General features: G+C 47.7%; 2 protein-coding genes and 1 long non-coding RNA gene across 8 annotated transcripts in view; 2 read left to right on the top strand and 1 right to left on the bottom strand.

The window, feature by feature from the left end:
• The window catches only part of INTS8 (integrator complex subunit 8), a 50,271-nt gene extending 48,285 nt beyond the window's left edge, over positions 1-1,986 (top strand). For all 3 annotated transcript variants that reach the window (XM_077876203.1, XM_077876204.1, XM_077876201.1), the window contains one exon: positions 1,795-1,986. In XM_077876203.1, the coding sequence (XP_077732329.1) occupies positions 1,795-1,911 (117 nt within the window). In that variant the 3' untranslated portion in view covers positions 1,912-1,986. The remainder of the gene's footprint in view (positions 1-1,794) is intronic.
• On the bottom strand, positions 1,916-15,753 carry CCNE2 (cyclin E2). Of its 4 annotated transcripts, none has more exons than XM_077876206.1 (12): positions 15,664-15,753; positions 14,622-14,657; positions 14,432-14,528; positions 14,285-14,338; positions 13,203-13,354; positions 12,170-12,305; positions 9,825-9,971; positions 8,477-8,572; positions 7,076-7,210; positions 5,112-5,223; positions 3,804-3,961; positions 1,916-3,407 (listed from the first exon to the last, which is right to left on the bottom strand). In XM_077876206.1, exons 2-12 carry the CDS (start codon positions 14,633-14,635, stop codon positions 3,294-3,296), a joined length of 1,215 nt encoding a protein of 404 aa, XP_077732332.1. In that variant the 5' UTR covers positions 14,636-14,657; positions 15,664-15,753; the 3' UTR covers positions 1,916-3,293. The 4 variants fall into 4 exon arrangements, with proteins under 4 accessions (XP_077732332.1, XP_077732331.1, XP_077732333.1 ...); XM_077876205.1 differs by lacking the exon at positions 15,664-15,753 and adding an exon at positions 15,369-15,458; XM_077876207.1 differs by lacking the exon at positions 15,664-15,753 and having other exon boundaries at positions 14,432-14,525; positions 14,622-14,650.
• Positions 4,901-12,406, top strand: LOC144300303 (uncharacterized). Its single transcript, XR_013366890.1, has 3 exons — positions 4,901-6,001; positions 9,483-9,583; positions 11,260-12,406. It is a non-coding gene; the product is annotated as an uncharacterized LOC144300303 (long non-coding RNA).
• Positions 15,754-27,761: the final 12,008 nt, after the last annotated feature.

Genomic DNA, 27,761 nt, shown 5'->3' with positions numbered 1-27,761 from the left:
TAGACCAGAAGACAGACTGAGCAGCTCCTGTGCACATGGGAACTGTAGTCTTTGGAATTGTGGCCATTAAGTACCAGCTTGAAATCCCTCCTTCCCACCTTTAAAATCTGTCCCTGCGCTCACTGCTCAGGGCACTCCTCTTGGTGAGAAGGGTTACTCCTTTTTTTTTTTTTTTTAATATTTTATTTATTTATTCATGAGTATACACAGAGAGGAGAAAGAGAGAGGCAGAGACACAGGCAGAGGGAGAAGCAGGCTTCACGCAGGGAGCCGGACGTGGGACTCGATCCAGGGTCACCAGGATCACACCCCGGGCTGCAGGCGGCGCTAAACCGCTGAGCCACCGGGGCTGCCCAAGAAGGGTTACTCCTTGATGAAGGCAAGGTTTTAGGCTTTCTCTCTCTCCAGAGACACTTAATGAGTCGTCTCCACTCCTGTACGTAACCTCCCCCAGCTTACACACGGTTTCATCTGCGGCTGTGCCTCTACTTCCTCTTCCTCTTCTCTGCCTGGTGTGTTGAAGCTCTTCCATCCGGCGTAACTGGACTCCTGCCGTCACCCAAGGCCAGAGCCAGTGGGTGCTCTTCAGTCCTTAGCCTTTTGTTCACATCTCACTTCTTAAAGTTCTTTATTCCTTTGGTTTCCTTGACATTTTTATTCAATTCTTCTGTTACGACTTTCCTTCTGTGTGGGTGTCTCCCTCTGTCGACCCTTTAACCTTGGCTCCCCCAAAGCTAGTCCTTCTGTTACTTTCAGGTTGCCCTACATCCTCCCTAGGAGGTGTCATCCACTCATGGTTTTGGCTCCTACGCAGAGCACACCATTATTTCTCCAGTCTCTGGCCATTTCCAACCTCTGCCTTCTCCTTGGACTTGTGTAGCCTGTCATCTTGGTGACATCATTTGTTTGGAAGTAACGCTCTAGTTACGCCGTAGGACCCGGTTTTCCACACACATTCCCTCAGATTGAAATGGAATTGTCCAGCAATCCTTCCTGCTGCTGCTGATTTCTCAGTACTCCTACTGCCACCCTTCAGGCTACAGAACAGTAGTTTTTGTTGTTTAAAGATGTTCTAATTGGCTTTTTTAATCTAAAGGTGTAGATTACTACTTTAAAAGTAATCTGCGAAGGTCCGAATGTGTTCTCCCAAAGTGCTCCTTGGCTGAATTCTGTGGATTATTAATAGGCCGGGGTGACGCTTTCTAATCATGAAAGAAATGAACCACTGTTGCTATCATGCTGCTGAGCAACTATTTTTTCCCATTAAAAGAATGAAGCCTTTCCTGAAACATGAATTTTGATTTTTCAGGCTGTTTTGTCGGAGCCTTAATTTAACTGTAAAAATGTGTCAAATGACATTTGGGTTTACATACTGGTATTTTTAGTCCAATGAATTTATGTGAATTAGTGCTACTGTAGAGCAGTATCCCCCGCCCCCTGCCCCCCGCGGATAATTGCCAAGGCCCCAGTGGGTGCCTGAGACCACGGCTAGTGCGAGAGCCCTGTATACACCCCAGGTTGATACAGCGGTTGTAACTGTACGTGCCACAGGTCCTGGGGACGCGAGGTGAGTGCCGCGGCGGTGTGGGACGGCCTTAGGCTACCGCTGGCTTGCTGGGGTACGTTGGGGGCACCTACTGTTAGTCCATGACCGGTGGCTCTGGTCTGTCTGGATGTCTTCCGCAGCCCTTACCATGAGGCCAACTGTTAGCGTGGAGGTAGTGCTGTATTAGGTGTACTAGCAAGACTATTTTTTACCACACCTGTAGTAATGTCACTTTCTTGTTTTGGAAGATCAAAGCCATCGGGCAGACCGAACTGAACGCAAGCAACCCAGAAGAAGTGTTACAGCTGGCAGCGCAGAGAAGGAAAAAGAAGTTTCTCCAAGCAATGGCAAAACTTTACTTTTAAGCAGTTAGTTAAAATTTTTAACTTTTATTTTTTAAACAATGGGCTAAAAAATAAACAGTATTAGATTATATAATACATATGTACACATTTAGTGGTGTTTTCTTTTCAGACAATACTGAAACAGTAAAAACAACTATACAGAAGACTTCATACCATAACCATGGCTTAGATTTATAATTTCTTCAAAGGAAGAGATTCACATGTCCAGTAACAGAATAAACTAGCAATCTAGTATAATTTGTCTTGTACTAGACCCACTCTTGAGGCCAAATTTCATTTTAAAAAAAACTGAAGTATTTGTGTAGAAGTAGCTAGTAGTCTATATACAGCAAGTTCTTACGTCAGGTTTTTTTGTTTTTAATAAATAATCTAGGAGTCAGTATACATGTACTACTTTTCTGCCTTACGAAAATAGAAATTTATGTCAAGTGTTAAGCATTATCACTTTGACACTGTCCTTAACTCATTATGTAGGAATTTAAAAAGGACCTTAATGGTTTGCAAACATAAATAGTCTTAGTCACACTAAATTAAGAAAAAGTCCTTGGGGATATCTTGGAGTTAATAAAGTGACTTTCTCATATAAATAGGTTGAAAGGGTACTTCTTGAATTGTGGTGTACAAAGTCATTATAAAGCAACCTCTGTGTCAAAGCCCAAAAGAGGAGCTGCAACATTTATCTTGTTTAAAATTTCTTTGGTATTCCCCCTTTTTAGAGCACAGTTTAAATGCCATGTTCATCTAAGCCTTACTGGTTAAAAAATGTTATGGCAAGGCAAATGTACCAGTTTAAAAAAACAGATTAAAGTTCACCATTTGTAAAAATTCAAGTTTTATAATAGCTTGCTACAGCAGCTATAGATAAATTAGTCACCTTATTATAAAACTAAACCTTTGTAAACAAGTTTAAATTTTATTTTCAATAACCAAATTGCACTAGTCAAGAATATGAATTTTGAGAATCTAAAAACTAGATTCAAAGTATTGTATTACTCAATGTCCCTTTTAAGGTAGCCCTTACCTACTCTAAAACTCCAATGATAAAATTCTTAGTTTATCAAGATACAACATAGTAACACTGGATCAGAAGAAAAATTGTTATGGCATAAATTGTGGCTGGCTTCTATCCAGTCACATTGGGAATGAAGTCATCTTTGTAAACAAGTCCTGCTGCTTAAACAGCTAATCTAGGAATTTCTTCCTTAATGCCAATTTTAAGTGTTTTTTTTTTTTTTTTTTTTTAAATCAAAGAATGGCAGTGAAACTTTCAAATTGGCTAGGACAGTCACAGCACTACTTTCCTGAAAACTTTAGTAGTTCAAGTTCTATGAAATTCTACCCAATACTCAGTCAATCCCAACATGTTTGCTTAGTTAACTTCTTTAGTGTTTTCCTGGTGGTTTCTCAGTGCTCTTCGGCGGTGTCATAATGCCTCCACTGCACACGGGTGACAGCTGTCCCCCCTTTCTGAAGGTGTTTACATAGTTTACTTCATCCTAGATGTGAAGAAATCATGCAGAGTTTATCAGGTAATATAAAGCACTGATAGAATAAAACAAAGTCAAACCAGCAAACTCTTGGGTATTAATTTGAGACTACGTAGGCCTCAACGTTAGTGGTCTCTCTAGGTCTCTGCAAGTAGGACTAGTCCCGTTCTGGAGATTCAGTTGTTTGAACTGCCTGTAACTGTATTTTTAAAAAACTCTTACCCCGGGCTACCGGCATTGATCCTGAAACACTCCGCAGTCTGGCTGTGACATTAGTGTGTGCCCGTTAGAACTTTCCACTCCCTAATAGCCTCTAGCACCGCCCTGAAGTATTTTTAGTATCTTTACTAATCAGTTTTGGTGACTTACTAGATATCAAACCAAGAAGCCCCACAAGAAACATACCAGCATAGACAGATAATTTGTATGTGTCTGGATATTGTGTCTATCTTCCATAGAAATCTTCTTAAAAATCTTCAGCTTCACAGGGCTAGTACTTTTTATTACACTGACAAAAGGCACCATCCAGTCTACACATTCAGAAATGTTGTCCCATTCCAAACCTAGAGAGAGGAAAGAGGAAAACGTGAAGTTTATATTAGAAACTGCCCTTAACCATAGTTTGAGAGTGTTAATCTGCTTTAAATTGTTGGAACTTGATTTTGGCCTTTTATTTTATTTGAGAGTACAAACATGTGATAGCAAAGGGAGGAGCAGAGGGAGAGGGGCAAGCAGACTCCATGCTGTACACAGAGCCTAACACAGGCCTGAAATCCAGAGTCTGATGCTTAACCCACTGAGCCACCCAGGTGCCCTGATTTTGGCCTTTTAATAATGTGACTATTTTGAGGGAGAAAAAGAGCTGTTGCTGTGTTTAAAGATTTATTTGAGAGCACACGTGCAGGGGAGGGGCAGAGGAGCAGACTCCCCTCTGAGTGTGGAGCCCAAAACAGGGCTCCATCTCAGTTTGTGGGAGCAAATCAAGAGTTGGACATTTAACCCACTAAGCCACCCAGGTGCCCCAAGACTCAGGGTTGCTGCTTTTTTTTTTTAAAGATTTATTTATTTATGATAGAGAAAGAGGGGGGGGGGGCAGAGACACAGGAGGAGGGAGAAGCAGGCTCCATGCCGGGAGCCCGACGCAGGACTCGATCCTGGGCCTCCAGGATCGCGCCCTGGGCCAAAGGCAGGTGCCAAACCGCTGAGCCACCCAGGGATCCCCGAATCAGGGCTTCTTAACCAATAACTTCTACAAATGAAACAAATTGTCAATACACAAAGAATTCTTGAAGTGGAACTATACCTACGTTGACTAACTTCAAATGGACAGAAGTTCCATTTGACCTTATTTTTTGTTAATGGATATATGTTGAAGATTAGAAAGTCCTTCTAACACAAGGGAAGGTAATCTGTAATTTTATTTTAGAGCATGGGCCGTGGGGCAGGGGAAGGTGGGGGATGGAGAGAGTGCTAGCTCCAGCAGGGCAGGGGCAGAGAGGGAGGGAGAGAAGCAGACTCCCTGCTAAGAGCCGATGCCGGGTGGACTCAATCCCAGGACCCTGGGATCATGACCCGAGCCAAAGGGAGATGCTTAACCAACTGAGCCGCCCAGGTGGACTCTAAACTAATTTTCTTCTATCTTGATAGGAAGCTGAGGTTGGTACAAGTGCCCTTCCTAGTTGTGCACATGTAAGGAAACACACAGTGCCTTACCTGAGGCTTTCTTAACCACCTCAATAGAGGTAAAATGGCACAGGGCAGCGGCAGCCAGTATTCTGTACTGGAACTCCAGCGAGTCAACGGCCAGAATACACAGATCTAAAAGCTAGCAAAGGAAAAAGCAAAAACACATATTTAGGAGGAGAAAGGATGAGTATAACGTGTTGCTCCTAAAGACCAGTCAGCTGTAATGAGTACTTCGATGTGGACCCCTATGCCAAGATTGCTAGAACTGCAGGGATCCGAAGAGAACTTACTTCAGAGTGGTGGCTCGAGTTGGGAAGTGAATAGGGACCAGGACTGTTAGGATGCAGTGCTGTGGTAGTGGTAGGAAGGGCGCCTAATCCAGAGTGGGGAAGGTCTGTGCTGTGTGAATCTTAAAAGCCAAGGCAGCCGGGAAGATTGCGGGGGGGCGGGGTAGGAAGTATTCCATGTCTAGGGAACAGCACTGGCCAAGACGATGAGAAGGTACCCGTTTCCCTTGGAACATCTCGTGCAGAACAAAGGAATTCCTTTCCTTCATTCCTTAAAGGGGGAGGAGGACAGTAGCTGGAGAGGGACAGATTAGGTCATAGGTGAGCTCGGTTACATCATAAAGGGTCCTTAAGAATTTTAGTTCTGATTACTGAAATTACTGGATGATTTTAAGTCAGGAAAGATAAATTTTTAAGAATGATCCTTCAGATACCTAGTCCCTTCTATATATCTGCCTCAGTGTAGTCTGAACAGTGAGATTAGATTAGCTAAAAAAAAGGCAGTATAATCCAGGTACTAAGTTGAACAAAGGGCAAAATGGTGTAAAAAGGCTACATTTCAGAGGCCTAAGGTGATACCTGTCCAGTGGAATAAAACAAGTTGTTCACACGGGTCCAGAAGATAGTAATGTGAGTAAAAGAGTTAGAAACAAACAAGGTAGACGCAGTGATTATAGCTTATCAAATGTTTGTTCTCTATCAAAAGGAGGTAGCGGCTGCCTAAGATAATCTGGGATACTGGGAATTGTGACAGAAAAAAAAAAAAACCTTCTTCATTAGAAAATTTTATAAGATGAACCAGTTCTAATATTTTACTGGTAATTCAGTTTTAGTTTACAGTGTGCTGACTAGATTTAAAATACAAATGAAATTTCAACCTAGGAAAAAAATAAATTTCAATCTAGATTCTTTAAAACCCATCCCAGAACACCACAGTTCCTTCAATCCCATGGTAAGCTTTTCATATCCTGCAGAGAATTAGAACATTGGTCTTCCTCGCGCCTATATGGCAGTTACGGTAGCCATTAAGATACCTCCGAGGAGCAGGCAGGAAAGAACGTTTGTTCTTCTGGCCTAGGAAAGCAGAGTTTAAACTCAAGTTTTAAAAAAGTAACTAAGGGGCAGCCCGGTGCGGCGGGGGGGGGGGGGGGGGCGGGACACTCAGCGGTTTAGCGCCGCCTTCAGCCCAGGGTGTGATCCTAGAGTCCCGGGATCAACTCCCACGTCAGGCTCCCTGCAGGGAGCCTGCGTCTCCCTCTGCCTGGGTCTCTGCCTCTCTCTCTGTCTCTCATGAATAAATAAAAATCACATAGACTCAGGGCCCCTTTTAGAAAATAAAAATAAAAAAAAGTAACTAAGGTACTCTTCATTCTAACGGTACCCCGTGTTTTCAAATTAATTTCATACGAAAGACAACAGACAAAATGCCTTTTTCCATTTTACATCAAAAAGAGGTATTTCACTGTAATTTTGGACTCAAAGAATGAAAACTACTCCTAATACATTTAAACTCAAACATTAATAAGTTTGTTTTCTAGAATTACTAAGCAACACAAGATTCTGTTCCCAGTATTTATATATCAGCAGTTCTGTTCTCATCAGTGAATTTAATTCATTATGTTTCTTGTGGTTTAGCTTATTTAAGACTATAAATGCACTAAACAGCTATAATAAATGACATTAGCATATATTCAGTGAAAATACCTGAGCTATTTGAATGAACTTTTCCTGAGAATACTGAGGTAGAAGAACTTTAGGAGCATCTTTAAGAGCATCAACTTGGAGGAAGAGATTTAGCCAGGAGATGACTGTTACAGGACAGAGTTCCCATTTTAAAGCCTGTTAATGGAATGAAAATACCTGTTAATAAATGTAGGTATATAGACAATTTAATAAATTGCTACTTTACTAGATAGTCATTTAAAAGCTTTCCGGTTTGGCTTATTTCTTCCATTTTTATTAAAAATATTCATAGCTACCTCAGAATGTAAAGGTGCTTATATTTTCCAGTCTATTAATATGGGCCCCTTTATTATTCTCTAGTTGTCTTTATTTAGAAAGCTCATTGAGCCTGGTATCCATTCCTCTTCTTTCTTATAGCCCCTGGTCTTCCACATCTATTTATTATTTATCAAAGCTGCCTTTGTGAAATTGTATTCAATGACCAAAGCCAATTCTATTCAGATTTTCCAAGAACTGATTCCAGACTTTTTCTTTCCATGGTCTTTGATAGCTTCTCATCAATGTAAAAGTTCAAAACAAAAAAGACAAATCCTGATTTATGATATCCTCTCCTCCATGAAGCCCAGGGACTTTACCATTTACAAGCAGTCTACAATAATTAGGGGAGAACAGTGTTACAGAAAATTCAATCTTCTGTTTACATCCTCTTTATGCAGTGCTTCAAGCCTTAATCTGAGCAAGTTTATTGTGAGAATGGAATCTTGCCTGGGCACTTGATATTTAAGAGCCATGAATATAAATGTTCATAGACATAATTAGCAAAAAATATGAATTTATAATACATATACCTTAGATAATCTATAAGTGAAAGTCATTGTTTTCTTGTGTCTTATGTATAAATTCATGGTATCCAGATTTAATAACATACTTTCTAGTAGCTAACATTCAGCCTTAACTCTAATTTGGGGCCTGATTAAAAACCTTTACGCTTCTCTTCTCCATCCTTCTATGTTAATAGCCCTTTTTTAATAAAAAGAAAAAAAAAAGGCAATGAAATAATTCTCATTATCTTTTGGAAGAAGGGGAAAGTCCGAACTAAGACTTGGTAGTCATTGTAATTCATTTATACGTATTCACGCGTGGTATGCTAACTATACTTTTCAAAGTGCTGTTCTTAATCACTTTAAAATCAAGAAAGTAATATATTCTCAATATTGAAAACTTCAAAGATAGAGAAAAAGAAGAGTCTACAGGTTAAGTAAATTCCCCTCTATTCATACCATTGTCAGTATGTTGATGCATTAACTTCTTTGAACTGGACCCTAAAACTGAATAAAACCTGTTCTGACTACTTATATTGTGGTCTTTCAGTAGTAACTACTAAGTTACTAAATTGCAACCTAGACGTAATAAGTTTATTACCTTTAATATAATAAGTTCCATTCTTAAGATATCCTCTTCACTGCAGGCACCATCAGTGACATAAGCAAACTCTTGGAGCTTAGGAGCATAAATTTCCTTTAAAATGTATTTTTAAAAAATTAAGCACAGTTGAAATTGTGATGAAAGCAAAAAGTCACACAAATCACATACAGGCCTCATTTTTAAGGACAGCTTCATAAAGTGATGATATATCTTAGTAACGAAATTTTTTTTTAAGGATGTAGGAATCTAAATTAGCCAACTATACTGAGACTTATTTTCATAGACTTGATCTTGAATTTCATTTAATAAACAGCTAGAATATTTTAACCAGTCATTTCAGTTAAAAAATAAAAAGCCAAACTTCTTTTAAGATTGCTTGGTGTAGGGGATCCCTGGGTGGCCCAGCGGTTTGGCGCCTGCCTTCAGCCCAGGGCCTGATCCTGGAGACCTGGGATCGAGTCCCTTGTCGGGCTCCTTGCATGGAGCCTGCTTCTCCCTCTGCCTGTGTCTCTGCCTCTCTCATGAATAAATAAATTCTTAGTGTATTGGCCAGACTGAACCAAGGCTTAACTAAGGTCTAGAAACTACGGAAAACATTTCCTTTACTTTATAAAAAGTAGGTTATGTCGAGAAATATGTTGTGCAGTTTGGCCGACTGGTCTGTCTTAAGAGCCCAGAGAACAAACGGAATGATGAGAGTAGAAGAGAGACCTGCTACGAGTGAGAACAGGCTGGAAAGAATACCTGAAGCATATAGTGAGAGTCCAAATAGTGAATCGGTCCCTCTCCCACCCTCAAAATGACACAGGTTTCAAACTTTCAGAAGAAACTATGATATCCAAACTGTATTAAGAAAAAAGATTGTGTGAAAGAAAACCTCAGGCAAGAAAAGAGTTGTCCTCTTTTCTGTCCTGGCACTACCACCAGATACAGAAATCTTAGTGTGGATATAGATCATTATTATTCTAACTCGGTGTCGTATTTATTTCATCTGGTTGGTCAGTATTCAAAGAACCTCCTATGGATCCAAGTGCCAGGATTATGTACAGAGACCACACCGGTGTATTTTGTTCAGCAGAATGTGCCATAGAACACTTCACCCAGGTAATGTTCCAGAATCTAAACCAGATGCTCAGATACTACAAAGGGAACTATGTTTATCCATTCATCCAAAATCAATAATATTCAGAAAATGTTTTGGAAAAAAACCCCACTCATCTTTCCTACAGAGTTACTGTCAAAAGCTCTATTGGCTAGAATTTTTTTTTTTTTTTTTTTTAATGGCTAGGATTAATGTGCTGATTTAAAGGAGTCTGAGGTAAATAGATAAACTTTGAGAACTTACCTCAAGTTTGGAAGCAATGAATAATGAGGTAATTCCAATGAGTTGGAGCATATTTTTATTTATATCCTTCTGTGTCAACATAAATCTATCAAAAAAGTCTTGTGCCAGGTAAAACGTTTCTCTATGAAGTGTGTATACTTCACATACCTAGAGAAGAATCCACACGTTGAAATATTCTATGCATTTCTCCAAATTAGAAAGATCTCTCCTAAAATACCAGTCTTCAGAATACTTTTTTTATTTTTTCTTCAGAATATTTCTAAAGCCAACTTTGCTTTTTAGGATACCACAGCTGGGATTGGGCGGGGGGGAGGGGAGGCAGATCATTAACGTGCACTATGATAGGATAAAAAGTATCTATTACCATCCGCATTTGTTCTTACTAGTTTTATAGTTTTTTTTTTTTTTCCCCATGAGGACTTAATTTGTTCCTAGATACATTTATACTTTTGCTGATTAGGAGTGATAACTTTTTTCCATTAATTTCCTAATTGTTTATTGTTGGTAAATAAGTTTTCACGCTTAGTTTGTATTTTTAATTCTAACAGCTCTAAATGATTCTCTTCACTGCTCTATGTAGACATTTAACTACAAAGTGATACAGTTCCTTTCCGTTTTTAACTTCATCTTTTCATGTTGTACTGCATTGGCTAAGAGTCTTTATAGAAGAGAACTGAGTGAACAACATTGGTGATAGAAAAGTCTTGATCTCGGGGATCCCTGGGTGGCGCAGCGGTTTGGCGCCTGCCTTTGGCCCAGGGCGCGATCCTGGAGACCCGGGATCGAATCCCATATCAGGCTCCCGATGCATGGAGCCTGCTTCTCCCTCTGCCTGTGTCTCTGCCTCTCTCTCTCTCTCTCTCTGTGACTATCATAAGTAAATAAATAAAAATTAAAAAAAAAAAAAAAAAAAGAAAAGTCTTGATCTCATCCCTCGTTTTTGACTATAGTGGGAATTTCCCTAATGTTTCACTAGTGTCATTAATAATAAACAGTATCTGTCATTTCCATACTTATTATAGGGAAAGCTTTAAATTCTCAACTCCAGGAAGTAGCAACCATTATCCCCATTTTGAAAATGAGGAAACAGGGATGGAAATACAGGAGTTTCTAATATACAATGTGTAAAGGGAATCTTCATTTATTATACATTTTGAAATGAACGGAAACCATTTTAAAAAAGGGTCTCTCACGTCTATTGAGACTTTGATTTTTTTCCTTTAAAACATTAAAGTACTGTTGAACCATCTTTGCATTCTGAGACTGAAAGGATGTACTAAGAAAAAGTTTAACACTCTGTACAGTTTTGCATATAATCCTATTTAAGGGAAAACAATAAATCTGATGGACAACCACCAGATAAAAAGTCAGTGTAACATAAAAAAGGAAAAAAAAATCTACCTAATTGTGCTTTGGTTGCTTCCATAATCACTAGGCACTCCAGAAGTCAAGAAGCAGCCACCTACTTGTACCGACACGATTGAAACCGCTTCCCTTCTATTCAGAATAAGGTATGAGAACTGGACTCAAAAGGGCAGCGTTCTATAGTCTTAAGAACTTTTCTGATAGCTTCTGAGATCTACTCTGCCATGTATCATTCTACCAAGGAGCCTGTAGGGTTTCTCCCTCCGTTCATCATCTCTGTCAAGCACAGGGAAAACTACAGAGCAAGTATCCAAGGGCTGGAGGAAGATCAGTTGGTCATTTACACAAGTAATCCCTTTCTCAATAATTTGAGACTCTTAGAATTTATCCAGAGAAGGGGAATGGACCTAAGCAGTAGAACATTCTGGCACAGATCTTTAGAAACTTGGAGATCACTGTTACTCCTTTACATTAATGGCACAGTGCATTATGGAAAGGAATAAAGGTATATATTAAAGGGAAACTATAAGAAACCTACAGGGCTTATTAGCCTTCTGGATATTCAAAGCCTCCTTATCACTTAGGACCTAGAAATCAGGATTCCAAATCCTATTTTGATTTTGGTGACACAGAAAAGGACCTCTAAGGGCCCTGAAACCTCGTCCTGGTTCTTTGCGTAGCAGGGTTCAAAACCTCGTCAGTTATACGTCCCGTTCATCTTGGTTACCCTCAGCCGTAACTAATGCCTGGCACACAGCACCACCCACAGACATCAGGAATTCTCAATTGGGTTTGGCTTGTAAGGGATGTAGTGGCTGTGTTAAGATTTCATTCTCACAAGGCAGACGCGTTTCATTTTGGACTACCGTAGGTACCCCCCAAAAGGATGGCTCCTACCAAGGGCACGTGGAAGGCGCACACACATCTAAATATCTTTCCATTATACAGAGACAAAGGAAATTTATATTGATGGAACATACCTCTAAAAGCCAGTCTAGAAGTATTGACCTCATCTGTGGCTCCAAGTCAGAATGCAGAACTTCAAAATGTTTGTCGTGAACATATCTGCTCTCTTTTTTTAGCATGTTTAGCCAAACATCCTTTGAACATCCCCAACTATGGAAAGAGAAAGAAAAGAATAACCATGTGACCCACAGAATATGCTGTTTTACAAAGAATAAACTTCAGGCATTGAAATAAAATTTTCAGTTAGAACATGGAAGGAGCAGCTCTTAATAAGTTAGGACAAAATTGCTAGAAACCATTTCTTTATCATGAAAAAGCAGAAGCCTGAAATCGTACAGCAAGAACCTAGGCTGTGGATTTCAGGAGTACTTTCCCCATTTATAAATTACAAGTTCTCCCACTTAAGATAACAAGGTTTTCTCAAGAGCGACACAGAAAATCTAAATATTTAAGCATATAATCCCAGTAGAGACCAGCTGCAGTCCTCTCCAAATCAATCGGTAGTCGAGTCACCTACCGTGGTGGTAGCTGGACAAAGTACAGCGAAGGAAGGGGAGGGACGGTAAGTGTAAATGTCTGCCCGTTAATTTGTGTATTAGAGTCAAATATACTACACGTTTTGTGTAAGCTGTACCTCTTAGTCACATTAACTAGAAAAAAGAACTGTGTATGGATCTTCCTAAGCTTGGCAAGAAATAATAGGGTTGATATGTCAAGTGAAAATGGAGTTCATGTTAAAGTGCTTCCATTTGAACAATGATTTTAGAAAAATCATTTAAATTACATTAAAAGAGGATTCAGCTCTTCTCCTGAGGCTAATGGTATTCAGCAATGAAAATAACTTCATAAAATCAGTATTTTAAATACCCATATCCTTTGCAAACAGCACCATTCTCGATACATGCATAAATATTAGTAAAGAAAGCAAGTTTTGGATGTTTTTCTATTCTTATAATGAAGGCAAAATAGGACTCAAAAGTGTCATATTATGTACAATATTTAGTACAATTTTAACCTTTGATATTAAATTACAGAATATTTTCTTACCTTAAATCAGGCAAAGGTGAAGGATTAATAAAAAGATTTTTAAATCTGTAATTTGTAAATCTAGAGAAGTCACTTGTTCCCATTTCTTTGTGGGGTGTTTCAATGATAATACACGGACTGATCCCCCCGGATAATACAGGTGGCCAACAATTCTGTCATTAAAAAAAAGAAAAAAATGGTGCAAAAAATCAGCTTTTGTCTTGGATCGTTCCTAAGTGGAAGCGCATATCTCTACACGGTCTATAGCTAGCATGGCTGACATCTAGTAGACAGGCGTATCTTATACATAAGACATAACAGCTCCTAGTGATCTTCGTGAGTAGCAACGGGTGGGATGTTTCAGAGAACAAAATACAGTTCTGGAAATACAAGAAGACATCAGGTGTCGGGGGAGGGGAGGATTAAGAAAATGCATCTGTAGCCAAACACGAATCACTTTCAGGATCGTAAAAGTCAAAATTCTGCCTCGGCTTAGGGCAGTGGCAAGGGCACCTTGTTTTATAGGAAGCTCCTCCCTCCCTCCCCACCCCAGGTAAGCCTGCGCCCATACTTCAGAACGCGATAAGGCAAAGCCTTAAAAAATGGAATCCACTGAATGAAGTCAAACATTTAAACGACTCTTTCCCCAACCGAGGCTGGTTTCAAAGAGGACCAGAGTCTCCAGAGTTCTCTGTACCCCACCCACGGGGAACAGGTAGCCAGGGGGACGTGCCAGCTGTCAGTGGCTTCACATCCCACTTGGGCCCCAAGGAGCAGCTCTTAGGACCCTCCACGGCAGTCAGTCGGGGAGGGAACAAAGAGCAGTACATTGGACAGATTAGGCGGGCCCTGGTGCACCAGGCGACTCCAAGAGGGAGGGATTTACAAAGAGGAACCAGCTGCTTCAAGGCAAACTTACTCTGCAGCTGTAGGGGGACTGGGGCCGCACCAGCCCCCCGGAGATGCGCGCCTTCCTGCGGACCCCCGGGGCCCTCCCGGTCACCGCGTCAGCGGGGTCTTCCCGCAGCCCCGCAACAGCACAGTGCTGCTCTCCCCGTCCCCGCTTGTTTCGCCCCAATGCCCCCAGCCCAGCCCCGCAGTACCCTAATCTCATACTGCTGTTTCCTGGCGGCCTCCTCTTTTCTTTTTTTGACATCCTGCAAAACAGAAGAGCGCACTGTCACACCGAGGTCCAGCCGGGGATTCCTCCCCCGCCCCCACCTGCCCGCCTGTCCCCTTGGCTCCCTCACCTGGGCGGTTTTCCTCTTCTTAGCCTGGATTATCTGGGCTTCTTGGGGGGAATCCGTCTGGCTGGGCTGTGGCTGCTGCTTGGCTTGTAAACGGCTACTGCGGGGGAGAGTTGGGGGGAAGCTTTCACCGGGTGCTGAGCCTCAGGCGCAGCGCTCATCTCAAACGCGCGCACAAGACCAGCGAGGTTACCTGCGTCTGGACATCCTCCGCGTTCGGGTGAAGCCTCTGGAGGGAGGGAGGGGGAAAGCAGGGCTCAGGGGCACTGTCAGCCGCGCTCCCCTCGCCCTGCCCCGGCCCGGCCCGGCCCTGCCCCGGCCCGGCCCCGGCCCGCGGGTCCTGCGCTGCCAGGCCTGGAGGTCCCCGTGTGGCTCGGGGCACAGCCTGCCTCAGCCGCGGCGCGGGGGTCCCCGGGGTCCCCACCCCCCACCCCCCACCCCGGGCGGGCCGCGGACGCTCAGGCGGCGGAGGAGCCGGTTCCGCGCCAATTTGGAGAGCGGCGGCGGCGGCGGCGGGAACTGGGGCTTGGGTCGCGCCCTCCGGCCTCCCCGCCGCCCTCCCCCCCCGGGCCCGGCCGCCGCGGGGACCCCGGGACCCCGACCCCGGGGGGGAGCCAGGGACACGGGCACGGACCCCGCGGGGGCCAGCCCGGGAGGACGCCCGCCCCATGCCCTCCGCGCGGGGGCCGCCCCGACGACGCCGGGACGCACGACCCCGGGACCCCGCGCTTCCTGCGGCCCCCGCCCCGGGCAGCCCCCGGCACGGCAGCCCCCGGCACGGCGGCCCCCGGCACGGCAGCCCCCGGCACGGCGACCCCCGCAGGGCGGCAGCGCGGGACGCCCCTCCCCCGCCCCCAGGCCGCGCCGCGGGGAGCCCCGAGGCCGGGAGCCGGTGCCCCGCAGCCCCACGCCCCGCGCCCCGCGCCCCGCGCCTCCTCACCGCGGGACCCGCCGCCGCTCCGCGCTCAGCTGGCGCCGGCGCCAACCAATATATAGGCCGGGCCGGGCCCGCCCGCGCGCATGCGCCTCGGCTGACACCTCCGGGCGCGCGCCCCCCCCGCCCGCGCTCCCCGCGCTCCCCGCCCGCCCGCGCTCGCCGTCTCCCGCCCGCGCTCCTCCCGCGCCTCCCCTGCGCCCGCCCCCCGCGCACCCCCCGCGCCCCCCGCCCCGCGCGCCCCCTTCGGCGTCCCCCCCGCCCAGGCCCTCGGCCCGCGCCCACCTGCCCGGCGCCTCACCTGCCGCTGCGGCCCCGCGCGTCCCGCCCCCGGGCCGGGCCTGGAGCTGCCGCGCGGCGGCCCCGGTGCGCGGAGGCGGCGGGAAGCGGGCGGCCGGGGAGGCGCGGGCTCGGCGGACCCGCCCCCGGGAGCGGCCAATGGGAGGCGCGGGCGGCGGCGCAACGTGCAGCGGCCGCGGAAGGTAAACACGGCCCCGGCCCCCGCCCCCGCCCCCGCCCCCGCCCCGCGCAGGCCGCCGCGGAGGAGCCCCCCGCCCGGACCCCCCCGGACCCCCGCCCCCCCACCCCGGGGCCCGGGCCGCGCCGCCTCCTCCGCCTCCGCCTCCGCCTCCGCCCGCCACGTGCGGCCCCGCCCCGCCGCCAGCGCGCCCTGCGGAGCCCGCCCTGCCGAGGGAGCCGCGCGCCCGCCCGCCCCGGCCGCCCCGCGGGGACCCCCGAGGGCCGCAGCGCCGGGAGCCGCGGGCCGGGGACGCGGGCGGGAACAAAGGCGCCCCGGGGGCGGGCACGACCCTGGCCCGGCGGGAGCCGCTGCGGGCGGGCGGGCGGCGGGCGGCGGGCGGGCTCCCGAGATGCACCGGGCGGCGGCGGGGACCGGGCCCCTCCCCTCCCCCCCGTCCCGCCCCCCGCGCCCCTCCGGACTCCGAGTCGGGGGGGACGAGCCCCGGGGCTTCGAGGCCCACCTCGCCCGCGGGGCGCTCAGGGGCGGGGCCGGCGGCCGAGGCTTCCCGCGCGCACGGCGGCCCCGGCGGACAGGTGGATGCGCGCGGCGGGGCGGGCCCGGGAGGGAGGGGGGACCCCGCGGCCCCGGGATCGAGTCCCGCGCGGGGCTCCCGGCTGCAGCCCGCTCCTCCCCCCGCCTGGGCCTCCGCCTCCCTCTCTCTGTCTCATGAATAAATAAATAAAATATTAAAAAAAGAAAATAAACGAGATGCGGAATCAGCAGTGAACTTCGGCCGCAGACCCGGGAAAGGACACGGGAGAGGCGACCTCAGGGCACGAGGCCGAGCGGGGCGGAGACGGACCCGGGTTCCAATCCGGATCGCCTGCAACTTACCAAGTTCCTCCGAGCGAGGGTTTTCTCCAGAAAGCGAAGCAGACCCTCATTTCCAGGCTCCTTCTAAAGATCTACTTAGAGACGCCGGTGCACGTGCCCGTCGCGGAGCAGATGCGCAGGGCCAGGCCCTTGGCCCCCCTGTCCGCTCCTCTCACTGGTTTACACCCGCAGAAACCGACTTGCTTGAAAGATCCTGGGTGAAACAGAAAGCTGAATCACAGAATTGCCATTTCCCGGAATTTTAAGTCTTAAAAAAAAAAGTATTGAATGTAAGTCATCTCTGTTCCCAACGTGGGGCTTGAACTCACGACCTGGAGATCAGGAGCCAGGGGCCCTCAGACATCGTCCTTCAATATGTTATCTTTGTTTCATATTTGTATACATTCCTCTGTAGCTCCCTCTTTCCCCAACTTATCCCAGTTTTTAAATTATTATTATTATTATTATTTTTATCCCAGTTTTAAAATTCACTTATTTTTGCATTCTGCGGTTTGTGAGATCCAGTCCTGTGTCGGGTTCCACGCTCAGTACGGAGCCTGCTTGAGATTCTCTCTCTTTCTCTTCCCCTCCTGCTTGTGCTCACTCTCTCTAAAATAAATAATTTCTTTTAAAAATTGACTTTGGGGACGGCTGCATGGCTCAGTGGTTGAGCATCTGCCCTCGGCCCAGGGCATGACCCCGGGGTCCCAGGATCGAGTCTCACATCAGGGTCCCTGCATGGAGCCTGCTTCTCCCTCTGCCTATGTCTCTGCCTCTCTCTCTGTCTCTCGTGAATAAATAGATAAATCTTTAAAAAAAAATGACTTTGAAATGTATGATATTCTTTCATGCTTGTAATAATTTTAGAAATTTTGGCGTTTTCTAAAGTATATTTTCCCCATTTTTCATGCAAAGTTAAAACACCATGTTATGTAAAGTAGTGGCCTCTATAGGGCTTGAATTTTCAGGGAAAAAAGGGGAGGGGAGAAAAACAGAAGACTTTGAGGCACGGGTTTAAAAAAAAATCAGGTTCAGCCCACTTATTTCTTGTTTCTGTACCTTTTCCTCCTTATGCCTCCTCTGTGAAACCTTCCCAAAACCCTTTTACTGTACTTTTCAGTTCTGCTCACCTCACAGGACAATAATTACCTATTGAAACGTCTTTGATCTCCACCTAGGCCTTGGGTCTTGTTTTGTTCATCTTTTTTTTTTTAATTTTTATTTATTTTTGATAGTCACACAGAGAGATCTGCGCCACCCAGGGATCCTCTGTTCATCTTTTTTATAGTCCGGACCCAGCAGTTCAGAGGCATATGAAGTAGGACCTTGGTAAATACTGAATTGAATGACGCAAGGAGATCCCACTGTAGAACTTGGATTCTCCAAGGCTAGAGTAATGGACAGTAGAATTATTCCCAATTAATGATAAACTTCTTACAAACTAATCAGTTCTATTTTTTAGAAGTTTTAGATTTATGGAAAAATGGCGAAGGTAGAGCCGAGCTTCCATATATCCCTCCACCCTCCCCATCCACCTCGCACAGGTTTTCCTATTATTGACACATTGGTGCGGTGCATTTATTACCATATCAATCAATGTCGGTGCATTATTATTGGCTAAAGCCCACGCTTCATTCAGATTTCATCATTTTACCCGAATGTCTTTGTATTGCAGCCAGATGCAAACCTACCACATTTATGTATCGTACATATTTTTAAAGATTCTATTTATTTATTTGAGAGCGACAGGGGGAGAGAGCCCTAGTACGGGGGGGGGGGGTGTGGGGACTGGGGCAGAGCGAGAGGGCGAGGCAGGGAGCTCCACAGACTCGGGCATCACGGGCATCACGACCCGAGCCGATTGCAGACGCTTCACCAGTTGAGCCCTGAACCCATCGCGTTTAGAACTCACGCCTCCTTGGGGTTCCTCTTGGCTGTGACGGTTTCTCAGATTTTCCGATTTCTTAATGTCCTTGACAGTTTTAAGGAGTGGTCAAGTATTTGTAGGATGCCTTTTTTAATTTTTTTAAGATTTTATGTATTTATTTGAGAGCGAGCGAGCACAAGTGTGGGGTGCAGAGGGAGAGGGACGAGCAGGCTCCCCACTGAGCCGGGAGCGTGGGGCCCAGAGGCTCCACTGGGGCTCGGCTCCAGGCCCCGGGCTCCTGACCTGGGCGGAAGGTGCTCTGCTCGCTGAACCTTCCAGGCGCCCCTGTAGGATGCCTTTCTAGCGGAATTAGGTTTTCTTTTTCTTTTTTTTTCTTTTTTCTTTTTTTTTGGGGAATTAGGTTTTCTAATGGTTCAACTGAGGTGGTAGGTTGCAAGGAAGAACACCGCAGAGGTAGACGCCTCTGTTGTCCCGTATCGTACGCGCATCACCGCGGCTTGTGACTGCTGCTGTTGACCTTGACCACCTACAGTGCCTGTGGGGTCGCTCCCCCATCCCCACCCTCAGATACTAGGCTGGGTGGAAGGAAGCCACGGTGCGCCGCCTGCACCGAAGGAGTGGGAAGTTATGCCCCCCTCCTTTACGGAAAAATATCTCCATGATTTATTTGGAATTCTGCTAGATTTGTCTCCTGTCTCACTGATTAACTCAGCCAGTGATGTGGTTATATCAGCACACACTCATGGATATTTATACTTGTTTTGTTTTCTTTTTTTGTTTTTTAAAGATTTTATGTATTTATTCATGAGACAGAGAGGCAGAGACACAGGCAGAGGGAGAAACAGGCTCCCTGTGGGGAACCCGACAAGGGACTCGATCCTGGGACCCCAGGGTCACGCCCTGGACTGAAGGCGGCGCTAAACCGCTGAGCCACCCGGGTTTTTGTTTTATTTTTTAATATTTTGAATTGTATAACTTGATAGTACTTTATCTGGTTGCTCAAATCGTTCGAGCTTTGGCCAGTGTATTTTTAATATTTTTTTTTATCATAGATTTGAAGTTAAGCCACAATGAATATGGCTACATGATAACCACCGTATCTCCTACGAAGAGAGGAATACAACATTTTTTACCATCTACCATTAAACTTATTATCCATTTTAGCCAAAACACACCAACAGAAAAAAAAAATCCTTTCACATTTTAATACTGAATTTTCCATTAGACTATTCTTTTTATTCCCTCATCAAGGACATTTTTCAATAAACTGTTGTGTTTTGGGTTTGTTTGTTTTTTTTAGTAGTGAGCGGTGGTACAATGACTACTGGTATGGTTTGGCACCTTGTCTTCATTTATGCTAGGGCACCAGTTTTAACCACCAGTTTGGGTTTTTTTTAAGATTTTATTTATTCATTCATGAGAGACACAGAGAGAGAGGCGGAGACACAGGCAGAGGGAGAAGCAGGCTCCATGCAGGGAGCCCGATGTGGGACTCGATCCCGGGACCCCGGGGTCATGCCCTGGGCTGAAGGTGGCGCTAACCCGCCGGGGCCCCCCGGGGTTCCCATAACTAGTGTTTCTTTTTTTTTTTTTTTTTTTAATTTTTTATTTATTTATGATAGTCACAGAGAGAGAGAGAGAGAGAGAGGCAGAGACATAGGCAGAGGGAGAGGGAGAAGCAGGCTCCATGCACCGGGAGCCCGATGTGGGATTCGATCCGGGTCTCCAGGATCGCGCCCTGGGCCAAAGGCAGGCGCCAAACCGCTGCGCCACCCAGGGATCCCTAACTAGTGTTTCTTGAGTGAGGTGAGGGCTAAGCTGTGCTCTCAGCTTGTCCACTGCTCCAGCTCCTGGCAGGCCCCCACCAGCACTGACACAGGCGTTCCTGCTGTCACCCCCACTTTATAGAGGACGTCGCGCTTTGCCCGGGACCTGCCGTGCGGTGACTCCAGGACCCCTGCGCTGAGCTGCTTCCACTTACCACCGTGTCATTTCCAAATTAATCCTCTTCTTTTTCCTTCCCCCCCCCCCCCAGCTCAGGACTACTCCAGGGTGTCCTCAGTGCGGTCATCTCCCGGCTGGCTCCCCTGACAGGGCCCCTTCCAGGGGTTGCCAGAGCCCCGTTTCCAGGCGCAGACTTGCCCACACCCCGTCCGCCCTGCTGCGCTGCCTCGGGGTGAAGGCCAGGGCCTCAGCCCCGTCTCTCTGCACCTGCGAATCGGGCGCGGGGCTGTGCCCCAGGCCTCTGGGCCCGTGGGGGGACCCGTGTGCCTGCACGTCACTCTGCGCCCCGCTGCCTGCCACATGCCCGCTCCGAGAGCTGGCCTGCTGCGAGGTGGGGCTCTTCATGCCCCTGCCCCCCATGCCAGGCCGCGGGAGCTGGGGAGCAACCCCCCTTCCTACCTGATGCCACCTGCCCGGCCTGGGCCTGGCCCGGCACAGCCCGACCGTGGAATGAGTGGAGGGGCTCCCCGTCCACACTGGGCCTCTGCCTCTGTGGGGGCCTTGGAGGCCTGGCCCGGGGCTGCCGGCGGGGCTCCTGGGATTCCAGCCGCACCTGGGGGTCCAGGCAGGGAGTCTGGCCCGGTGGGAGCTGCCTTTGGCCACCCTGGGGTGGGGGTGCTGGGGGTGCGCGCGAGGAGAGAGGTCTTGAGGGCTGGGCATTAGGGCCCCCCGGGATGGTGGCCTGTGTCCCCCGACGGCGCAGAGGAAGGGCAGGGAGAGGCGGGCGGCGGGTGGGGTTGGCAGGCAGAGGCAGGGGTGCACCTGCGGGGGCCGGGCAGGGCCTGGGGAGAGCGTGGCTGCGTCTGGTGGGGGGGCCAGGGGAGGGGGGAACACGGTCGCTGAGCCCATACGAGAAGGAAAAGAGTCATGGGGGGCGCTAGTAGCCGCGGGGGGCGGGCGGTGACACGTCCTCTGTCTCATTCATTCATCCTGCAAACACTGGGACACGGTATGAAGCGGACAAAAGTCCCTGCCCCCTCGGAGCTTGGTTCCAGGTGAGGGGCCTAGAAAACAGACGTGTGTGGGATAGTGAGTCGCGAGGAGGGCAGTGCAAGCAGCCCACGGCGACCGGAGGGGCTCCGCCAGGTGTTGGGGGACGCCCCGTGGGGTGAGGCTGGCGAGAACCGGGCGCTGGCAGGGGGGGCCGTGCACGGGGGAAGGGGCAGCAGAGGCCCCAGGGCGCCCCGCTCCTCCAGGACAGCAGCGAGCCCAGCGAGGCCGGGGGAGCCCGAGGAGGCCGCAGCAGGAGGGGGTGCGAGGAGGCCCGGGGGGCTCGGGAGGGAGCGCCCAGGAGGACAGGGGCGACCAGCGACAGCCCCGGGGCCAGGGGCCAGGTGGAGAGCGCGCTGAAGGGCAGCGGGGGGCGCACGGACTGCGGGACGGACAAGCGCGGCCCGGGCAGAGGAAGGAGGCTGGCTTTCGGGCACACAGACCAACGCTTGGTTTTGGACAGATTCCACCTCGGAATCTTGCCCTACACTGTATGAGAGTTTTAAAGATTTATTTATTCTAGAGAAGGAGCGAGAGTGAGAGCACGACGCTGCCCCAAGCACAGAGCCCGACACGGGGCTCGATCCCGCGGCCCTGAGATCACGGCCTGAGCCAGAACCAGGACTCGGACGCGCGGCCGACGGAGCCACGCGGGCGCCCCGTGATATCATGAAAATTCTAAGTGCCCGAGACAGTCGAAGGGATTTATAAGGGCCCCCCGCGCACCGGCGCCCGCTTTCCCCTGGGCCCACTCGACCCCAGTTCTCGCCTTCTGTCCGTCCCTCTGTCCGTCCGTTATTCCGTCTCACTACGGGGTGCCTTTCCAACGGGACCGCGATACCGGTGCATTTCCCCCCAAACACCTGAGCGTGCCCAGCGTGAGCAGACTTCAGCATTTGTTCGGGGTTGGTTGGTTGGTTGGTTTTGAGGGGAAATTTATTTATTTATTTATTTATTTATTTATTTATTTATTTATTTAGAGGGGAAACTTATTTAAAATGAAAAGCGCAAATGCCCCCTCTACATCCCTACCGGGGCGCACACGGGCAACCCAACTCCCGCCAAGTCAGAAACATGGCATGGGCCCGGAAAGGTCCCTCTCCCCGGCAATCCCCGCTCCGACCTTCCACCAGCAAGGAGCCACCGTCCTGATTTTTGTCCCACCATAGAGTGGTTTTACTAGTTTGATGCTAGAACTTCGTGGTACATATATGCCGTGTTATATGCGTGTAAATACACACACGCGTGTGGAATCGCATGCTTGTGCGGCTTCTTCCCGTGTTTCTCACTCTCATCCGTGCCGCTGCACCGACCGGGACTCTGTTCCTTGTTACTGTTCCCTGTTCCATCATAGCTCTACCTCGGTTTATTTTTTTTAGGTTCTGGTGATCATGAGTAACGGTGCCGTGGCCGTTCTCGTGGGTGAACATTCCTGCTGTGAACACTTTTTTGGGGACAAACATACTCATTCTTTTCAGGTACATACCTAAGAGCGGGATTTCTGGGTCACAGAGTAGGTATAGGTTTCAGTTTTGTGATTATTATTATTATTTTTAAAGATTTTATTTATTTATTCATGAGAGACACACAGAGAGAGGCAGAGACACAGGCGGAGGGAGAAGCAGGCTCCGTGCAGCAGGGAGCCCGATGCGGGACTCGATCGCGGGACTCGATCCCGGGACTCCAGGATCACACCCTGGGCTGGAGGCAGACGCTCAACCACTGAGCCACCCAGGGATCCCCTGTTTCAGTTTTATTAAAGCAAACAAACAACCACCACCCTCTTGTGACGATGAGCACCAGGTGGCGTATGTAAGTGTTGAATCACTAAATCTACACCCGAAACTAGTATCACACTGTATGTCAACTGGAATTTAAACAAAAACTTGAAAAAAAAAAATCCCAACACACCCGTTAGACCTTTTTTCAAAGTCCTGTCAACAATAGAGTGGGTAAGTCCAAGGACGTGTAGTCCTGTTACGGAATACTGTGCTGTGGTTAAGCTGAAGGAGGGCCCAGGTAGCAACATGGATGGTCTTCAAAAATGTGATGTTTGGGGGGAAAAGCAAATTGTAGACTGAAACATTCAGTACGATACCATTTACATAAAGTTGAAGGCCTGTGACGCAAATACTACATATAGTTACTGATGCGTGCTTAGGAAGAGCCCAGAGGCATGGTTGTTTTGTATTTTCTTTAAGATTTTATTTATTTATTCATGAGAGACACAGAGAGGGGCAGAGACACAGGCAGAGGGAGAAGCAGGCTCCCTGCAGGGAGCCTGATGCGGGACTCGAACCTGGGACTCCAGGATCATGCCCTGGGCCGCAGGCGGCGCTAAACCGCTGGGACACCCGGGCTGCCCTCTGATGCATTGTCATAATTTCATAGTTTCTGATACGTTTTCATAGTTTCTGATGCGTTTTCATAATTTCATAGTTTCTGATGTGTTTTCACAGTTTCATAGTTTCTGATGCGTTTGTGTAGTTTCTGATGCGTTTTCATAATTTCATAGTTTCTGATGCGTTTTTGTAGTTTATGATGCATTTTCAGTTTCATAGTTTCTGATGTGTTTTCAGTTTCATAGTTTCTAATGCATTTTCATAGTTTCTGATGCATTTTTATAGTTTCTCATGCGTTTTCATAGTTTCTGATTCATTTTCACAGTTTCATACTTTCTGATGCGTTTTCACAGTTTCATAGTTTCTGATGCATTTTCAAGTTTCATAGTTTCTGATGCATTTTCATAATTTCATAGTTTCTGATGTGTTTTCATAGTTTCTGATGTGTTTTCACAGTTTCATAGTTTCTGATGCGTTTTCATAGTTTCACATGCATTTTCATAGTTTCTGGTGTGTTTTCACAGTTTCATAGTTTCTGATGTGTTTTTGTAGTTTCTGATGCATTTTCAAGTTTCATAGTTTCTGATGCATTTTCATAATTTCATAGTTTCTGATGTGTTTTCATAGTTTCTGATGTGTTTTCACAGTTTCATAGTTTCTGATGCGTTTTCATAGTTTCACATGCATTTTCATAGTTTCTGGTGTGTTTTCACAGTTTCATAGTTTCTGATGTGTTTTTGTAGTTTCTGATGCATTTTAAGTTTTCTAGTTTCTGATGTGTTTTCATAATTTCATAGTTTCTGATGTGTTTTCATAGTTTCTGATGTGTTTTCACAGTTTCATAGTTTCTGATGCATTTTCATAGTTTCTCATGCGTTTTCATAGTTTCTCATGCGTTTTCATAGTTTCACATGCGTTTTCATAATTTCATAGTTTCTTTTTTTTTATTTCATAGTTTCTGATGTGTTTTCACAGTTTCATAGTTTCTGATGCATTTTCATAGTTTCTCATGCGTTTTCATAGTTTCTGGTGCGTTTTCACAGTTTCCTAGTTTCTGATGCGTTTTTGTAGTTTCTGATGCATTTTAAGTTTCCTAGTTTCTGATGCGTTTTCATAATTTCATAGTTTCTGATGCGTTTTCAGAATTTCTGACGCGTTGTCACAGTTTCATAGTTTCTGATGCATTTTCAAGTTTCATAGTTTCTGATGCGTTTTCAGTTTCATAGTTTCTGATGCGTTTTTATAGTTTCTCATGCGTTTTCATAGTTTCTGATTCATTTTCACAGTTTCATACTTTCTGATGTGTTTTCACAGTTTCATAGATTCTGATGCATTTTCAAGTTTCATAGTTTCTGATGCATTTTCATAATTTCTGCTGCATTTTCAGTTTCATAGTTTCTGATGCATTTTCGTAATTTCTGATGCGTTTTCATAATTTCTGATGCGTTTTCATAGTTTCCCATGCGTTTTCATAGTTTCTCATGAGTTTTCATAATTTCATAGTTTCTGATGCGTTTTCATAGTTTCTGATGCGCTTTCATAGTTTCTGATGCATTTTCAGTTTCATAGTTTCTGATGTGTTTTCAAGTTTTATAGTTTCTGATGCGTTTTCAAGTTTCATAGTTTCTGATGCATTTTCATAGATTCTGATGCATTTTCATAGTTTCTGTTGCATTTTCATAGTTTCTGATGCATTTTCACAGTTTCATAGTTTCTGATGCGTTTTCATAATTTCTGATGCGTTTTCATAGTTTTTTTTTTTTTTAAAGATTCTATTCATTCATTCACAAGAGACACGGAGAGAGAGAGAGAGGTAGAGACACAGGCAGAGGGAGAAGCAGGCTCCATGCACGGAGCCGAGTGCAGGACTCGATCCCGGGTCTCCAGGATCAGGCCCCAGGCTGAAGGTGGCGCTAAACCACTGAGCCACCTGGGCTTCCTAGTTTCATAGTTTCTGATGCATTTTCAGTTTCATAGTTTCTGATGCATTTTCATAGTTTCATAGTTTCTGATGCATTTTCATAGCTTCTGATGTGTTTTCATAGCCGGGAAGCTCGGCTACTCCCTTTCAGATTTGCTTTTTCCAGATGGTACCTTCGTCTGGATGCTTTTCTCCTGGTGCCTCTGATCCGATGCTGCCTTACAACTTGGTAACACTCACTTTGTGCGACCTGGACTTTTCCAGGCCCGCAGTTTGCAAGCAGGGCCTTGGCCGGCCAGCTTTCCTGGTTGCTCGGCTCACAGGGTCCCCCTCCATGGCTCGGGGGTGTGTGTGGAGGCCTCCGGAGGGGAGGGTCCCAGCTGGCTCCCGCTCGAAGCTTCCAGGGCCCTTCCCGGGGGAAGGAGCCGCCCTGCTCCCGGGGTTCCAGGCCCATGGTGAGTCCTCCCTTCCTCCTCCTGGTCCAGCTCACGGTGTCGCCCCTGGGCTGTGTCCCCTCCCCCTGGGCTGGGATGTGGGGCATCGCTGGGGCCCGTGGCCGGTTCCCGGGGCGTCCCTGGGCCTCCCTGTTGTCGCCCTGAGGCCGGCCGTCTCTACTGCCCACACCTCCGATCTGGGGGCACTGGGTGATCTTTGGGAGAGTCGAGGACATTCTGCACGAGGCGGCCAGCATGCCCCCGAGGCTCCCCCTGTCTGCGGCCCAGCGGGCCTGTCACCATCCCAGGAACGCAGCTGCCAATGCCGTTCCCGCTGGCCCGTGACCGCGGGGGGGGGCTGTTCTGGTGGCCCAGCCAGCGCGCATCCCTCCATGTCCCCCACTTCCGGCGTCCTCCTCGGGGGCAGGTGCAGGGACGGCGGCGCAGCCCCCCAGCATCCCTGCCCCGAGGCCGCCGTGCCCAGCGCCGTTGGTCGGGAGCCCCGTCCGCAGTGTGGATGGTCTGGTGACAGCGCAGAGAGACAGGGTTCCCTGTCACGTAGCTCACAGGTTGGCACTTGAGCCCAGGACGTTGGTGACCATTCCGCGTCTGCATGGATACCAGCAGAAGGTGACGCAGGAGTCGTAGAACACGATCGACAGGGTACAGTGGGAGCTGTGGAGCCTGGGCTTTGGAGACGACCTCGCACATGAAACATTCCAAACCCCTCCTTCATTTTTCAAAATGGGAATGTAAGATTCGGAGAGGTTCTCTGGGGGCGTCCGACGGCGCCCCTCCAGCTGAAGCAGGGACTACACTGAAGCTGGCTCCTCTGTTTCCTGCCTCTGGTTTGTCCTTAGGTTTTGCTCTCTGCTGGAGAGGGTGGACTGAGCTTGTAGGAGACCAGGGTGCCCTCTGCTTTGCTGCAGCAGAGCCCCTGGAGGCCCCTGGAGGCCCAGCACGCCCAGAGGCCTCCAGCTCGGACAGGAACGCAGCCCCGGCTGAAGGAAACGTCGTTTTTCTCTCTCCCTCTGTCGTTTATTTTTCCTTCCTTCTTATTTATCTTGGAGGTGAAGGGCGAGATTATGGAAGAGGCATCCAGCCCATGTTCCCTATGCCATCCCCTGTAAGACCCGGTTTTGATAAAGGTCACTGAGTTTGGAAGTTAGTAAAAAGTAAAAAAGTAACTTCATTTCTCTCTCCTTTTATTTACTGGTTTTAGAACTGCTCACCACTCAGAACCTAGTTTTGTTTTTCTTTCTTTCTCTGATGCCCCCCGGTCTGGACCCTGCTGGCTAACCGAGGGTTCGCCTTGCATGGACTCTAAGGGAATCTTGCCTCATCCAGTAGGAGTGACTTTACCAGGCCGTGGAGAAGATAATTCCATTGGCTGGCCTTGCACATCACTCTGTCTGTGAGTCAGAGCCTGGCGAGCAAGAGCTCAAACCTCAATCTTACCAGGAATCAGAGAAATTCAACAAAATGCC

The sequence above is a fragment of the Canis aureus genome, chromosome 28, assembly GCF_053574225.1.
Source record: "Canis aureus isolate CA01 chromosome 28, VMU_Caureus_v.1.0, whole genome shotgun sequence".
NCBI classification, from domain to species: domain Eukaryota; kingdom Metazoa; phylum Chordata; class Mammalia; order Carnivora; family Canidae; genus Canis; species Canis aureus.
Note: the sequence above shows the minus strand (reverse complement) of the source record. Positions and strands in the feature narration are given on the sequence as shown.